General features: G+C 39.0%; 2 protein-coding genes across 4 annotated transcripts in view; one reads left to right on the plus strand and one right to left on the minus strand.

Moving 5' to 3' along the window:
• fam168a (family with sequence similarity 168 member A) overlaps positions 1-8,096 on the minus strand; it is a 27,383-nt gene extending 19,287 nt beyond the window's left edge. For both annotated transcript variants that reach the window (XM_024276772.1, XM_024276771.2), the window contains exon 1: positions 7,964-8,096. The gene's annotated coding sequence lies outside the window, so the exon portion shown is untranslated. The remainder of the gene's footprint in view (positions 1-7,963) is intronic.
• Positions 8,097-8,130: 34 nt separating this feature from the next.
• Positions 8,131-15,516, plus strand: part of kbtbd3 (kelch repeat and BTB (POZ) domain containing 3) — an 11,930-nt gene continuing 4,544 nt past the window's right edge. Inside the window, exons 1-6 of one of the 2 annotated variants that reach the window (XM_024276768.2) lie at positions 8,131-8,240; positions 11,664-11,933; positions 12,006-12,171; positions 13,322-13,504; positions 14,198-14,371; positions 14,440-14,730. In XM_024276768.2, the coding sequence (XP_024132536.1) occupies positions 8,137-8,240; positions 11,664-11,933; positions 12,006-12,171; positions 13,322-13,504; positions 14,198-14,371; positions 14,440-14,730 (1,188 nt within the window). In that variant the 5' untranslated portion in view covers positions 8,131-8,136. Of the gene's footprint in view, positions 8,241-10,084; positions 11,368-11,663; positions 11,934-12,005; positions 12,172-13,321; positions 13,505-14,197; positions 14,372-14,439; positions 14,731-15,516 lie in introns of those variants that run through there. The other variant, XM_024276769.2, reaches the window with a different exon arrangement.

Here is a 15,516-nt window from a genome sequence, read left to right on the forward strand (position 1 = left end):
GAGAGACTGATCAGGACCCCCTCTCGTTGTGTCATTGAGGGATGTCAAAATAAAAGCTCAAATGTTCATTATGAGGCTATTCAGCTTTCGTCAGATAGTTTGACACTGCAATGTCTCACCAACTTGTCATGAGGCCAAAAATGTAGCTTATATGACACAAGGACACGCAGCAGGAGAAATAATCGTTTATTCGACACATTCTCCATGTGTTACCTCGGTGTACGACTTTTATAAGCTGTTTCAATTAATGCGGCTCCAGACACATTTGGTTTTTATTGTATTGGTCCAAAGTGGCTCTTTCAACACTTTGGGTTGCCGACCCCTGGCCTAACTGCACTAAAAGGTATTATCTTCAAATCCCTGCTGCTTCTGACACAATCGTTGCTGCCGGCAGCAAAGAGCTCCCATCAGCACATGGCTATTTTAGATTGAGGACAGCACTATGCACTTTGGGACAGAGTCTGCCTTTCCCCTGTGCTTCCTCACTCCTATTCTGTTCTTCGTCATCTCATCTGTCAGGAACTCTGTGGGGTCCCCATTCCTTGAATAAGACAACGCTGACACCCCCCCAAAAAGAAATTTTTACTATCACTGAAATGTGAAACGTTTACTTATGGAGTTATTCATTCCTCTTGTGGAACTAGCATATCCAGAAATACAAGTATATTTAAACTTTTGGTACTGACACAGCACAATAGCATTGATTCAACATCAGGAAACTTATATTATTTTATGCTAAAAAAAAAAAAAATGTCTTAACATGTCAGTACCAAAGCACCAGGAAAAGATAACAAACCTTATAGAGCACTGCTAAACCTTTTGTTTTATAAGATGGGTGGCCAAAAACAAATCCATGTTTTTTTTATTTATTTTGTTTAATAAATAGTTTAACACTACATTGACAACATCACCCGTATATTATAAGTGTGTGCAACTGCTATTAAACTAACAAATACTTCATCATATGCTTAAACTACAAGTGAACATTTCATCGGACTGACAAGACTCAAAGAAAACTGCAAGACCCACATGAGCTCCTCTAAAGAAGCAGCCGCTCCTCTCTAAGACCATCTACAGACCCGGACAACCCAAAAACCTGCAGACTGTGCGGGTCAATCTCCCAAATGAGTGCATGTGACTAAGTCTTAAAAATGCCTAAAACAAAGCAAATGATAATAAATGGAAATTTGGAATAGCCTCTTGATTTTAGCCGGTGCAGCGTTTTATTATTGAACATCTATGCTAGTCAGTTTTCCCATAGCAAAATCAAACACAGAGGTGTCCATCAGTGGTACCAGGACACCTAAGGCAGGAGATTAATTATCAACTTTGTAGTTGCCAAACTCTCAGTCATATGTTTCAGGTGAAGATAGGTGTAGAGTTTTAAATTGATTCCCACCCGGTGGTGAGTTGGATTAACAAGTAGACGAGGAGCCAGGCACAGAACATCTGGCTGAGCCCACAGTCGAGGAGGTCTTCAACCCCAACATCCGGTAGGGATTGAGGGAAGCTGGAGACACCAAGTCCCAGTGGACCGTATGTTCCAACTCCAACTGTCAGCACAGCTGTACAAAGCTGCTATAAAATCTGTGATGGCTGTCAAGGACAGCAATTCATGGTAGTGGTTCTTAGACGTTAAATAAATTCTGGCAAATTCTTCTTATTATGCCTCAGGAGGAGGAAGCAGTTCTCTGCCAATTCAGTCAACAGTGGGAGCAGTGACTGTGAGCTGTTGATATCAACTAAGAACATTCTCGGGAGGTATAAGGAACATTGTGAGGATCTACTGAATGTCACTGACATGCTTTCCACAGAGTACAGGTTGATTACGCAGGAATGACCCACTTCATTACCCAAGCTTACGTCCCAAAGGTAGTTAAGGTTGTATTCAGACTCAACACATTTGGTCCGCTAAAAGTGAACCAGAGTTTGTTTCCCCCAATAATCCAGTACAAATTTTCAATCTGAATATACGTAAGCAGACCCTGGTCCAGGACCAGGAACCGCTCTCAGACCCATCTATAGAGGTGATGTTGGTTCATTTCCAATTAAACTGAACTTCAGTTTGCTCTGAGATCCTTCCGACTGAATATAATCTGCGAAATAACCAGCGAAACAACTGGACAAAAAAAGCCACCATAGCCAGTCATTAGCAGACAAACGTAGAGTAGCAATGCAACAGCAACTCACTGAAATGTGGACGCATGAATGCAGGCTCATAAAAACAACTTTTAACACATTACTTCACAGTTTTCTCGACAATCTATATGTCACAAACACTTAGCGTACCTTGTAGCCATAGCCTCAACAGTAACTGTCTTGCAGCATGACGGCTGTACCAAAGTAGCAGTGGGAAAGTGTTAAATTTGGCCTTCATACAGACGTTCAAAGTAAACCAGTGAAATAAAAAGCTTGAATAAGTGTACTAAAAGTACTTGCAAAGTGCAGCATCTCCATCTTTCTCTTTTTGCTTTGACCTGCCCCCGTAACTGTTGGCCAATGACTGAAAAGATCTTTAGTCACATGGTTTTGTTTACAAGGTTTGGTCAAGAACAGAAATCTCTGGTAGATTCCAGTCTGAATACAAACCAAACACAAGGTTCAGGACTTGACCCAAAACAAATTAAGTGGACTCAGTCCGGAACAAATTTATTTTCCAGTCTGAGCACACACATTGGGGTAAGGTCCGGGCAATGGATGAGGTTCAGCCTAAGTACCTTTCTGAATGTTGTGGGGTTGTCTAGTGGAATGCACCTATGCGACGTCGAGAGAATAGAGATTAGTCTTTAAATGAGAGGACAACAATTTTGCCTGGCACTTGCTATTCAGCTTTGCTCGTTTTCAACTTTCAGATTCATTTCATCACCTGAGCAAAGACGCAGAACAATAAGCAGGAGATGGAAAACTATCTTTCATGTTTTGTGCATTTGACTCAAAACCTGCACAAAGCCTATTTGTCAGGTGCAGTAACCATTCTAGACATTATGTCGACCTCATATGAACTCCACTTGGCACGTATAACTCCATTCACCTCATATTAAACCTGTTCTCCAGCAGCTTCACCAGCTCCCAAATACATATTGCATTCAATGCAAGATCCTGCTTTTACAAGGCCTTTCAGAACCTGACCCCCTTGTAACCCCACGTTCTCCTTCACAACACTGTACCTGCCCACTCAGATCCTACTTGTTTGTCCATCTGTCTCATCAGTACATCTCACAACAATGGCCGCTCCACCCAGGACTTTAGATTTCCCTCTTCTTTGACACTAATATTTCAGTTCCTGATATTTTAAAATTGTAATTGTTGTTTTTTTGTTACTAAATTATTATTATTTTTAGGAATGGCAACATTGAGTCTAAACAGAATATTTTAAATAGAATGTATTATTATTTAAGTTTTTAGAAATTGGGCCATTTGCTTTTTCTAATTGGCAAAAAAAATTGCTCAAAAATTCAAAGAGCTGTTGGGGAAAGCAACTGTTATGTTGGATTTTGGCAACATGTAAAAAAAGTGGTAGAACATAGTTCATAAAAGGGGAATATAGAGTAATTCCTTTTCTATTAGTTTTTGTTCATATATGTTGATCTAAGAACGTGGTGATAGTTATTGTTTGGATTTCAACTGATATAGAGAAAAGATCCTACAACATGGAATGGTTTGGGAGAAATATGAGTCCCTTGTGGTCATTTTTTTTTATCTGTTTCTTAAAACAACATTTAAAAACCTACATTTGAAACAGAACAAGCAGACCAAGTTAGCACAGTTAGTTTAGTCTTCATTTACACAAAAAGGAGTAAAATGTTGTTTATTGAAGATGTACACAAATACACAATTAATAAAAAATGTTACTACCATTGTTGTACAATCTTTAAGTTGAATCATTTTTGGGTAATCTTGTGTTAATTCTTATTTTAAGACTCTGTATTACTAACAACATATTTAACTATTTTAACTTTGATTCAAAAGTTACTGATTTATTTTATGATCTGATTCAATTTGAATAAATATGCCCCCCCTCACACACACACTTTCATTAATAGTCTGTTTTGACACAATTAGTGGATTAAACTAAACAGGTTACAACTTTCAATTGTGAAATTTTACATTTCTAAGTTAAAATGTCAGAAAAGCTATTTCTACCTGAAATTTTTAAAAGAAATGATTGTAAATTAGAATCAATCCACCCATTTGATGAACTGATGTAGCATTTTTCTGTAAAAAATATTTGAATGATAGATCTTTTGAAACACAGTCAGGGTTTATCACAAGCTCTGAATCAGGAGGAACAAAATCCTTTTATTCGAGCCTTTATCCTTACTGTATATGAATACATATTTATACAAAAAAATCATCAATAACTGAGTAAATATCTTCACCTTGAGTTTGCTTTATGCTCGGATCCAGGAGAAAATTAGATTTGATAAACAGCATTTCTTGACTTTCAGGATTTCATCAGACCACGCTGAGGCAGCTCAAAGCAGCATATCTACTAAGAGCGAGCCAGCATTATGGGTGGTTTCATTACCCTGTCATTAAGATGTACACTCTGCTGTTCCAACGTTCCCATTCACATGTCACTCATTTGATTTCTTGTTTCTACCTTAAAAGCCATCAACAAAGTAATAAAGAGGTGAAGGGAAATGCTTGGCTCCCCCACCACCATGGTTTTTATTAACACAACAGAATGGAAAGGTGATAGAGGTGTGTTGTACAGCCTTCTTCAAAAGAAGTACTGACCATGTGCATCCCCACTGGAACGCAAAACACTACTCGGCACAACATTGAATCATTTTCTCCACACAACAATGAATATCTAAATATATAGTTAAACATTTTTTTTCAAATTAAAAAGCTGCACTCTGGGTGTTTGTATGTAATTGTTATTTAAAGACAGCTGGAGTTATTCCTGTATTAGTACACACAGCCTACTGTAACTTGTTGCAGGAGTCTTGTTTTGTAAGGGTTTATTGTAAGCGAGATTAAATGTTTGCAGCCTGTAATGTGTTCATTTGCAATTACTACAACTCTGTCTCCAAAGTAGGATAAAGTCATGAATTGTAAAAGTTCAGAGGAAGATGAGCTTTCTTCAGACAATATTTGAAAACTGTAATATTTGCAGCTCCATTTAAAAATCAATACTTTGGAGTTTCTAAGAAGTGTGATTGTCAAACATTTGTTAATAGCACTTTGGGAGATTTTGTTATTTTTTTATAGGACACACAAACTGCTTGCAATATAAAGTTTAAACATACAAAACCATTTTATACTCTTAGACAGCTTAAAGTCATCAAACATAACGTTAAAATACATCTTGCACAGCAGTATTTTTCAATGCTTCATTTGGACTTTTTGTGAAATCTTAGAGTATAATTTGCATTAACAATAAAGGAGATCATGTAAAAACCTAAAAAAACTAAAGTTCTTTTTATTAAAAAGATATTGCTCTTTAACCCAGGATGAGAGTGGGTGTAAATAATGTATGAGCATTTTTTAAAACAGAATCTGTTTTGCAGAATCTGGCTTTTTCAAGAAAACCCCAAATAAGTGTTTTTCTCTTTGAAAGATGCAAAACATATGTGTGACATTTCTTTCTCAAGTTTTCTACTCAAATCGAGAAGGTGATAACCTTTTAAAATAACTAATTACTCTTTCAGCCAAGACAGCCTTTAAATTTGAAAATACTGTCATTTCATTCTGTAAGGACAAAAAATTCTCATATTTGTCATTAAATTAATCTAGAATTAACAAATAGTATAGTGGGCTGCTGAAGGCTACTTGGAGGATGAGTTTTTTTAATGTCTTTAGGTCTCTAAGCAGCAAATCATTAAGCAGATCCAATCACAGGAGAAAAACGTGTTGACAACACAAAGGTCTATCTGTGAGCTCCTGGTATAACACTAAGTGATTCCAGCTTTTAAAGGTTTGACAGTTTAATAGCTCCATTATACAGCCAGCTAAAACTCAACAATGCCACCCACCAGCTTAGATGACAGGACAGATCAGAACCACAGCAGGCTAAACTCTAAATCTATGGTTTGGCTTTGCATCTTTAGTACAAATAAACATGAATTTAAGCAGGGATAGTATCTATTTTAGAAAATAAATATGCTTGTAGTTTGTAGGAGGAGTTACAAAGCACTATTCCAAGTTTAAGAAGGATGTGTCAAAACACATGAATAGAAGTCATAAACAATAGATTGCACGTCGATCAAGGGCTAGATATTTATGCTTTTCTTATTTAGATCAGCGCTATATAGTTCAAGCTTATTATTTACAAAATATTCCCTAATAGAAGTCTGCTTATCATGAACGGATCACAACACCACATACTCAGATTCTAAATTCAGTAGGTAATAACTCTTAATAAGATTTTAAAATTGACAGCAAGAGTCTGTTGGTTTGTCTAAATGTAAACAACCAACAAATGTCTTTTCAAACAGTGGCTGCAAAGTGAATACCCCTAAAAAAACAATTTAAAAAATCAATAATGTCTGAAAAAAACAATCAAAACGAATAAATGGTTACATTGATATGAACTAGTCATAAATAATCATTATATTCATGCAAAACCAATGATTTTGGAAGCAAATCTTCTTTTTAATTACCAAAAAAGTTTGAGTTTTCTTTGTCCGATTTGGCATCTGGCTCATAACTGTACCGCCGGATATCTCCAATATTGCTTGCATTATGTTAATGTTAGGTTGAGGGTGTGGAGGGCTGTAAGCTAGTGGGAGGCGTATGAAAAGAGTGCACTTAGCTATGCCGCTCTGCAGAAAATATGGCCTGGAAAATGTCAGGCTTTTTGATTTTAGCAAAAAATGGCATAATTAAAAATCTTTAAAATTTTACAATTTGTAACATTTATTCATAGGTCTTTATGTGTCAAAATATAAAAGAAGGTTAATAAAATTTTAAAAAGGGACAACCTGGATTTGTTTATTAAAATTGTTTGTGTTCCAAAGGTATCGGGATCGAGACTCGGTTTGGGCAGATACTCAAAACCACATAAATCAGATTGTTGCCTCACAAAAAAAAAAAAATAAAAATAAAAAAAAAAATCTGATGAGGACATACGTTCAATAAACAAGAGTTATTACAAATGTATAAAGGTAAATTCATATATTAGTTATGCATTTTTTACAATTGTCTTCTGTCGGTTGCAAATGTGCATTTTGAACCAACCATATTTTAAGAAAACAAACAATTATTAAAAAATAATTTAACAACAAAACAGCTTTTAATCTTGATACATTATCCTGCACCCTCCTGTACATTTACTGGAACTTCGGTGGTTCGGATGTGTTTCTATCAGCCCGCGGCACGCATCGGTCGGTGCTGCGCTGCTCACCACAGATAGCGAACAACGCCAAAACAGCAAAGGTTGGACAAAAATGGTCACAGTCAATACAAGCTAAAGACACCATTTTGAAAATCCCCCGATTTTTGTGCAACAACCCCCCAGAAGCTGCCAATTAACTCGGGACGATCAATGAACACACGCGAGGTCTAATCATTAGGAAACATTCGTGCTGGACGCGGTTGAACTTTTATCGGAACGTTAGCTTTCAAGCTAGCCAGAAAAGACAGCCGCTAACCGGCCGCTGCATCCCCGCATCCATCGGCGCACGCTGCTCACGTCGCTAATTTGCAGGCTAGCCGATGAATTACCGGACAATTCCAGGACAAACTAAGAACAGTAACATTCCATAAACAATGCAAACGTGTTTAAAGATTATGATTCGAAACCCATATGAATAAGAACACATCCGGTGCATATATTTTGTCCATTTAGTTTCCGCTATTATCGTTAGCATTTTTAGCTTAGCCCGCTAGATTCCCACTAGTCACCACGGAGGACAATTGAAGGGAAAGGGAGGGGGAAGAAGTCAAAAAACGCAGATATAAAAAGTCGACCCGTGGACATTTCTGCCCCCCACGACAGCTAGCGAACTGGACTTACCGAAACCACTCGAAAATAAAGACTCCTTCGTGTGCTGAGTGCGTTCGGTTGGTCGGTGCGGACTGGTTCTGCTCGGCCACTGGCGCTAGGAAGACAGCTTTCACCCGGAGAGACGGCCACCGTGTGGGGGATGGGGATGCACCGCCGAGAGGAAAGGAGGGAGGGATGCTGGGATGCAAGCGGAACGGCGGGGGGGACGACCCACCGATCATGTACGGCGGAGGGGGTCCGATCAACGGATCAATGCAGTCCACGCCACGAGGGACAGGGATTTCATGTAAAGTTCATATTTTATTTTAATAATAAAATAACAGCATTATTGAAAAAAGGTTAATACTTAGTTTTTGTTGCAAAAGTAATGGGTAATATGAAATAATACTACTATATAATAGTAGTAACACACATGCAACCTTGTTTTTATCGAATTAATTTGTAATATTATTTGCATTGTTTGTTTTCTTTACAAATCTGGACGTCTTTATAAACGTCCAGATTTTTATGAATAGCAAGACAGCGCCACCATGTGGTCATAAATCATAGGTTTCTCATGAATTAGAGTTTTTTTTTCAAGCAATCAAAACCAAAAAAGAAAATCAATATACAGTGGTTGACAAAATTGTTCATACCCCTCGGTTAAAGAAGGACAAACCCACAATTCTCACTGAAATCACTTGAAACTTCCAAAATTAACAATAAATAAACATTTATTGAAAATTAAACAATCAAAATCAGCCATCACTTTTGAATTGTTGATTAACATAAGTATTTAAAAAAACAAAGTAATGAAACAGGCCTGGACAAAAATGATGGTACCTCAATAAAAGATTGAAAACTATTTGACCAGAGTGACATGATTAACTCAGGTGAGCTAATTCACATCACAGGTGTTTTATTTATTGTTACTTTTGTAAGTTTTGAGTGATTTCAGTGAGAATTGTGGGTTTTGCCTTTCTTTAACTGAGGGGTATGAACAATTTTGTCCACCACTGTATATATATATATATATATATATATATATATACACTTCAGAACTGATTAATCCTTGGTGACACAGATTCAGCAAGATACTGGAAACATTCCTCTGAGAATTTTGTCCATATTGACACAACAGCATCACACAGTTGCTCCAGATTTGTCAGTTGAACATCCATGATACCGATCTCCTGTTCTACCAAATCCCAAAGGTGATCTATTGGGTTGATATCTGGTGAATGTGGAGGCTGTTTGAGTCTAGTGAACTCATTGACATGTTTAAGAAGCCAGTCTGAGAGGATTCCAGCTTTATGACATGGCGCCTTATCCTGCTGGAAGTAACCACCAGAAGATGGTGTGGTCTTAAAGGGATGGTCAACAATACTCAGGAAGGCTGTGGCATGGTTACCATAATTAATTTGTATTAAGGGGATAAAAGTGTGCCAGGAAAATATCCCCCACACCACCACTAACCTGAACCGTTGATACAAGGCAGGATGGATCCATGCTTTAAAGTTCTGACCCTACTATCCGAAAATCGCAGCAGAAATGAAGACTCATCAGTCCATGCAATGTTTTTACAACCTTCTATTGTCAAGTTTTGGTGAACCTGTGTGAATTTTAGCCTCCTCTTTCCTGTTCTTTGCTGACAACAGCGACACCCTATGTGGTCTTCTGCTGCTATAGCTTATCTGCCTCAAGGCTCGATGTGCTGTTTGTTCAGAGATGCTCTTTAAAACCTTGGTTGTAAAGATTATTTGAGTTACTGTTGCCTTTCTATGATCTGGAACCAGTCTGGCCATTCCAGTATTAGAGTGGGATGTCACCTTCTCCTTCTCAGTCTAAGTAAGATCACCTCTTCTCGCTCTAGACAAGGAGGGTTGTGTGGTGAGATACCTCACTCATGTTTCAGGGCAGAAGGGTTAATTTCTTGACCTAATGTTCTCCTACAAAATTCATTTGTATCTCATTGTGGGATATAGAGACTCCAATATTGGCAGACAAGCTTCCTTGAAGACCTAGAAACACACAGTTATTCTGAACGGCACAGAAGCTACACCTAATACTGCACGAGACGGAGTCAGTGAATTCACATCCAGTTAGAATCCTTTAAAAGTATGGGTTGATGCCCAACTTGCAGCTTCATATATGTCATCCACCGATATTCCCTGAAAGAGTGCCAAAGAAGAGGCCATCCCAAGCGTGGAACGAGCCTGGGTTCTGATTCCCTGAGATTATAAACCACAATCCAGTGTGACAATCGTTGCTTTGTGAGAAGTTTTCTCTTGTGCAGTGAGGCCCATGACACAAATAACTAGTTCGACTTACCAAAGTCATTTGTCTTCTCCACGTAAATGCGCATGACTTGGAAGATTGTTCAGTTTGTAACTTGTATCCCTTGTGACACAGAAAAAATATAGTGAAAAAAATATAAGATTAGCAACAATATGAGTGAATAATATAGTGTATTATAATTTTAATTCCTCATAAAAACAACAACAACCCCAAAGCAGTATTTCGATCCATCATGCGCTCTGAACACCAACCCTCCCAACCCACAAAAAATGAGCAGGTGTACACACTGTGAGGTTGTCCCTTCTAGGAAGAGCCTGCGCTGCCAGCACCATCCCAATGATAACACACACATCCACTTTCTTTCGCCATAGATCTAGTGGTGACTGCCAAAACACCTTCATTTTATATGCACAACATCCATTTTTGCAGACGTTTGTGTATTATCTGTTTTCGTGGGAGAAACGCATTCATAACTCATATTTTATAAATAACTAGTTATTTGGTGTTCCAAAGGTAATATACGACCATAAATTTGGATATAGTTTACTCTGAAAGGCTTCAGAATAGCATGATGTAAGTATTTTCAGGTAAAGGTATCACAGCAAGAATGATTATTATGACAAATAGAATGACTGAATAATAGCTGTTTGGCCTCTTAGAGCCAGCAGGTACTTCCTGCTTGGAACGCGAGAAGGGGAGGGGGGGGTCACCCAGTCCAGTGCTCTACATACAGTCACCGCCTGTGTCGTACCGTCATCTCGCTGAAAAGGGTGTCCCTGCAGGCCCCGAGACACAACAATGCTCTCAGATCCGCATTCTCTGGCCCTAGGCTTTTTTTTTTTTAACACAGCGCCTCCTACAGGGTGGTGTTTTCTTTATTTGCCTAGAGACCCCGGAAATTGGGGCTTGCGGGATATGCCTTCCGCGACCATAGCAGTGTTATGGCAAAAACAGAAGAGCAGGATATTCATTACCAATCTCAGAGACACATTCAACGCGGTACCTCGCAGACCAGCAAACAAAAACACATCCCGTTTCAAATCCTCGCGTGACTTCCTCTTCCCGGAAGTCAGATCGGTGTGGGGGAGAAGGAACTGTCCGTGGTTCTGACGCCGGATGAGGACCGTTCTCCTGTGGTACAGTTTATATGTTTGTTAGTCCGGTCTATGTTTTTCTTAAATCTAGCATGGATATTTGATTCGTTATGTGGATTTAGCTTATTTTGCTCTGAGTCTAACTAGAACCAATGAGGGAAAGCTCTGTTAGATGAGCTGAGGAAAGTAGATTTTTAAATTCACTCTTTCCATCCTCACTAACATTACTAAATTATCAAGTTTTTTGCAATAACACAAACACCAAACACAGCAGACCCATCATCTTATGTAATAGTCTTAAGTTACAATGTGCTTTTTATGTTTTTCTTTTTAATCAGATTTGACACAATGGCTGAACACCCAGAGCTGTGCACAGGTCCAGAGGTCTCCCAATCCTCCTGCAGCATTTCTGAAAGCACCCCTCAATGCAACGGTCGTCCAGAGAAGCGCACTCTGCTGCGCGTGTCCGAGTCCCATGGGCTGCAGCTCCTGGGTGTGCTTCGGTCCTTCAGGGAGCAGGGTCTTCTGTTTGACTTCACCATCAAGGTCCAGGACCACAGCTTCCCGTGCCACCGCTGTGTTCTTGCAGCGTGCAGTGATTTCTTTAGGTACTTGCCAGTTATGTTTTTGCACCTTGTTCTCCACCTACATGGCATCATGTGGAAATTCTGTGTGTTCAGGGCCATGTTTGAAGTGGACATGCGGGAGCGAGGTGATGGTTCAGTTACTTTGGGGAACCAGTGTTCTGCAGCAGTGAGTTGCTTCCTGGACTTTGCCTATTCTGGAGAGGCTCTCATCACTGATGGAAACATTGACATGCTGTTTCAGATTGCGTCTTTTCTGCAGGTAAATTACAAATATGATGTTTATTTATTCTTTTGTTTCTCTCTTTAAATTATTTATGTTTTAAAATGTTAGTTTGAACTGCCTTAACTTAAAATAAGTCATTATAAACAATCTGAGACAGACTGGCGACCTGTCCAGGGTGTACCCCGCCTTCGCCCATCAGTGGCCGGGATAGGCTCCGGCACCCCCGCGACCCCGAAAGGGAAGAAGCGGTCAAGAAAATGGATGGATGGATTATAAACAATAAACTATTGTCACGATCTGTGCATGAGACCATGCATCAGACTGTAGTCAACTTATTAATGCTTGACAGTCATTACAGTTCATTTGCAATTTTATTTATGTCCCGCAGCAGTCCTGGACTGCAAGGCGAAGATTGTTTTCAAAATTTTTCTTTCTCACTGCTCCTTTGAGCAACAGTTTGGCCCATTGCTACAGACTCAAAAGCACACAAAAAATGTGCATGTACGTAAAAAATGAAATACTTTTTTTTTTTTAAGTAAATGAACCAGCCTGAGAAATGATGACATCACAGCAAGCAAAACTGTAAAATAAATAAATAAAAAAGTATTAAAGGATGGCCACAGGACCCACAGTTTGGCAGTTATTTTGTGACAAAGTTTGAAATTAGGCAATTTTCACATTTTCCCACAATATGAGAAACGAAAAAGAAAAAGTGAATGTTATGTGATTTCACTTTTGCAATACAACCACAGCCAAAGGTCCGTTCCTGGTGATTTCAATCTATTTCTCCATATCTACTTCAGTATCACTGGGAAGCTACTTGGGAAAAATATATAGGTTTTAAAGTTTTTACATTTTTAATAACATTAGCTCGGCAAGCTTGTCAATGTGGTATTCTCATTTTATTCACAATTTTATCAAAATATTGTGAATATTTAACACATGAATCAATGACTCAAGCTAAATGACGCGGTACTACATAGAGCAACGCCAATCACAACTATAATTTATAACTGTGATTACCAGTATGGGTCTTCAAAGAAGTAAAATGACAAGAATTTTTTTTTCTGTATTATAGTCTTTTTAAAATATATTTTAAAAGAAGAATTCCACTTCTTAAAAATGAGAAGAGACACTGTACAGTATCCCGTCATTTCTGCATTGATATTTGTCGTTGTGTCTTTAGGTTCCAGTACTGTCCAGAGCCTGTAGTGACTTCCTGATAGGAACCCTGGATCTGTGCAACTGTCTGTCCCTCTTGTCGCTGGCTGAGGTGTACGGTTCGGCCTCTCTCCTCCATAGCGCCAAGGAATTTGTGATTCAAAACTTTTCAGATCTATCTGAAACCCAGAACTTCTTGGATATGCAGGTGATTATGTTCTGGATTATTGAGCACAAATTGCTATTTCTGTATACTTTTTTCTTAAAAAAAAAAAAAAAGCAGTCCAATCATCTGTGGAGCTACTTTTAAAGCATTCCCAGTGCTGCTTTAATTAGGATTAGGCAATTTTAGACAAAAAAATGTGTTGTTTTCTAGGATATAGTTTTTTGCAGAGGGAATAGTTAATTAGAAATTCACCTCTGAGTTGTGGGCGGGGCCATATATGTAGAGCAACCCTGTCCCTCCGTCCTCTCCTTGCTGCTGAAAGCTCTCTGCGTAAGCATAGCTTACAGCTAAGCATATTTTCTACGCCACAAATGCAATCTTTTTCAAATTTCTTTTTTCGTCTGCTCCTGATTTGCAATGATTTAAATAAATAAATACTCAGAAATGTAATTTTGAGCTTAATTTTCTTTATATATCTCCTCCATCATGAGAAAAATGTCACAAGAACATGTTATAAACACCAAAAACACAATTTTCATTGGTGTGGGTATTTAAATGTTTCTGTAAAATTTACCTTATTGCTATTTGTTTTGAATTTGGAATTCTTTCTTGTGATTTAGTTGTCTTTTAGGCTGGAACCTGTTGACAGATGTTTTGTTTTTTAAGGACATATTAATCGTAGCATTGTCAGCCATCAAATCTGGCATTGAATGTGAAAAACAAACGTCTTTTCAGGTAGATGACTTAGAGACCTGTCTGAAGTCGGATGCTCTGAACATTTCCAGTGAGGAGGCGGTGGTGGCGTCACTCCTGAAGTGGGTTCGCCACGATCTGCAGGGCAGACAGAAGCTCCTGCCGCGTCTGTTGTCTCTAACGCGGCTGCATCACCTCCCTGCGTCTGCACTGAAGGTGAGATCAATTCAAAGCATACTTTATGTTGCAGGTTTACAGCTCCACCCTCTTTTCTGCCCTCTCAGAGTCTTCGGGATTCAGAACCTCTGATTTGCAACGACGAGGCCTGCCTTAAGCTGTTGATGGAGGCCCAGATCCGAGAGGCTCAGTATAGCGGTCTGCTCACTGACGCCAGACCTGCCACCACTCAGAGTTACATCTACATCCACAAAACGGAGGACAATGGAGAAGTTCGCCACACCTTTTGCTACTGCCTAGAAACAGACCGATGGAAAGAGCTGAACAGAGAGGATGGAGAGGAACGAGCTCTGCTTCCAGACCCACCAGGGTCTTTTCTCACAGGCTATGCGGAGAAGGTATGTTTTAAATGGATATGCAATGTATTACAAGCTCCCATAGTTTAATCAAAATATTTCTCAAATATTTTTTATATCTCAGTTTGGAGTCTTTTCTCTGTCCCACAGCAGTCCTGGACTGCAAGGATTGCAGCCATCACATTATCAAAAACTCACCAAAATTTGCACATGACTAGTACCCCCCTTGAGTATTATTAGTCTCACAACTTCAACAGGATCAGCTGCTGACGGTTTGCCAGCATGGAGGTCACTTTGTTTTACGCCCTCAAGGACATTTCTAGTCACAGCAGTTGGCACCTCCTGCCACTCAGTTTTCAGTGTTGAAACTTCATTTTCACAGGAAAATCCAGCTCAGAGACTGATCCAGCTCAGAAGGGTTCCTGAAACCCACCGCACGTTTCAGTGCAAGTATTTGCGTTTCAAAATGAATTTTGGACACAGTGACCCCACCCCCCCCTCCCCAAAAAAGGCAAATATTAAAAAAATGATGACATCATTGCAAGTGAAACCATAAAAAATCTCTTATGGGCTCAAAAAATATTTTAAAATCCACAAACAAAACCAAGACACACAGGTGGGAATATGCAAAGGGATGGCCACAGGATCATTGGCATGGTGGGAATTTTGTGTGACAGTGTGAGACCTGGATATGCTCATATATTTGCTCAATATGAGAAAAAAAAATGTGCTTCACAGAATCGTATACACTCCACCAGCACCAATCACAAGGAATGTTTTTTTTTTATCTTTGAGCTCACAAACTGGCATTCCCTTGTTTCCTTTTTT

Source organism: Oryzias melastigma, linkage group LG13 (genome assembly GCF_002922805.2).
Source record: "Oryzias melastigma strain HK-1 linkage group LG13, ASM292280v2, whole genome shotgun sequence".
Classification (NCBI taxonomy): Eukaryota; Metazoa; Chordata; class Actinopteri; order Beloniformes; family Adrianichthyidae; genus Oryzias; species Oryzias melastigma.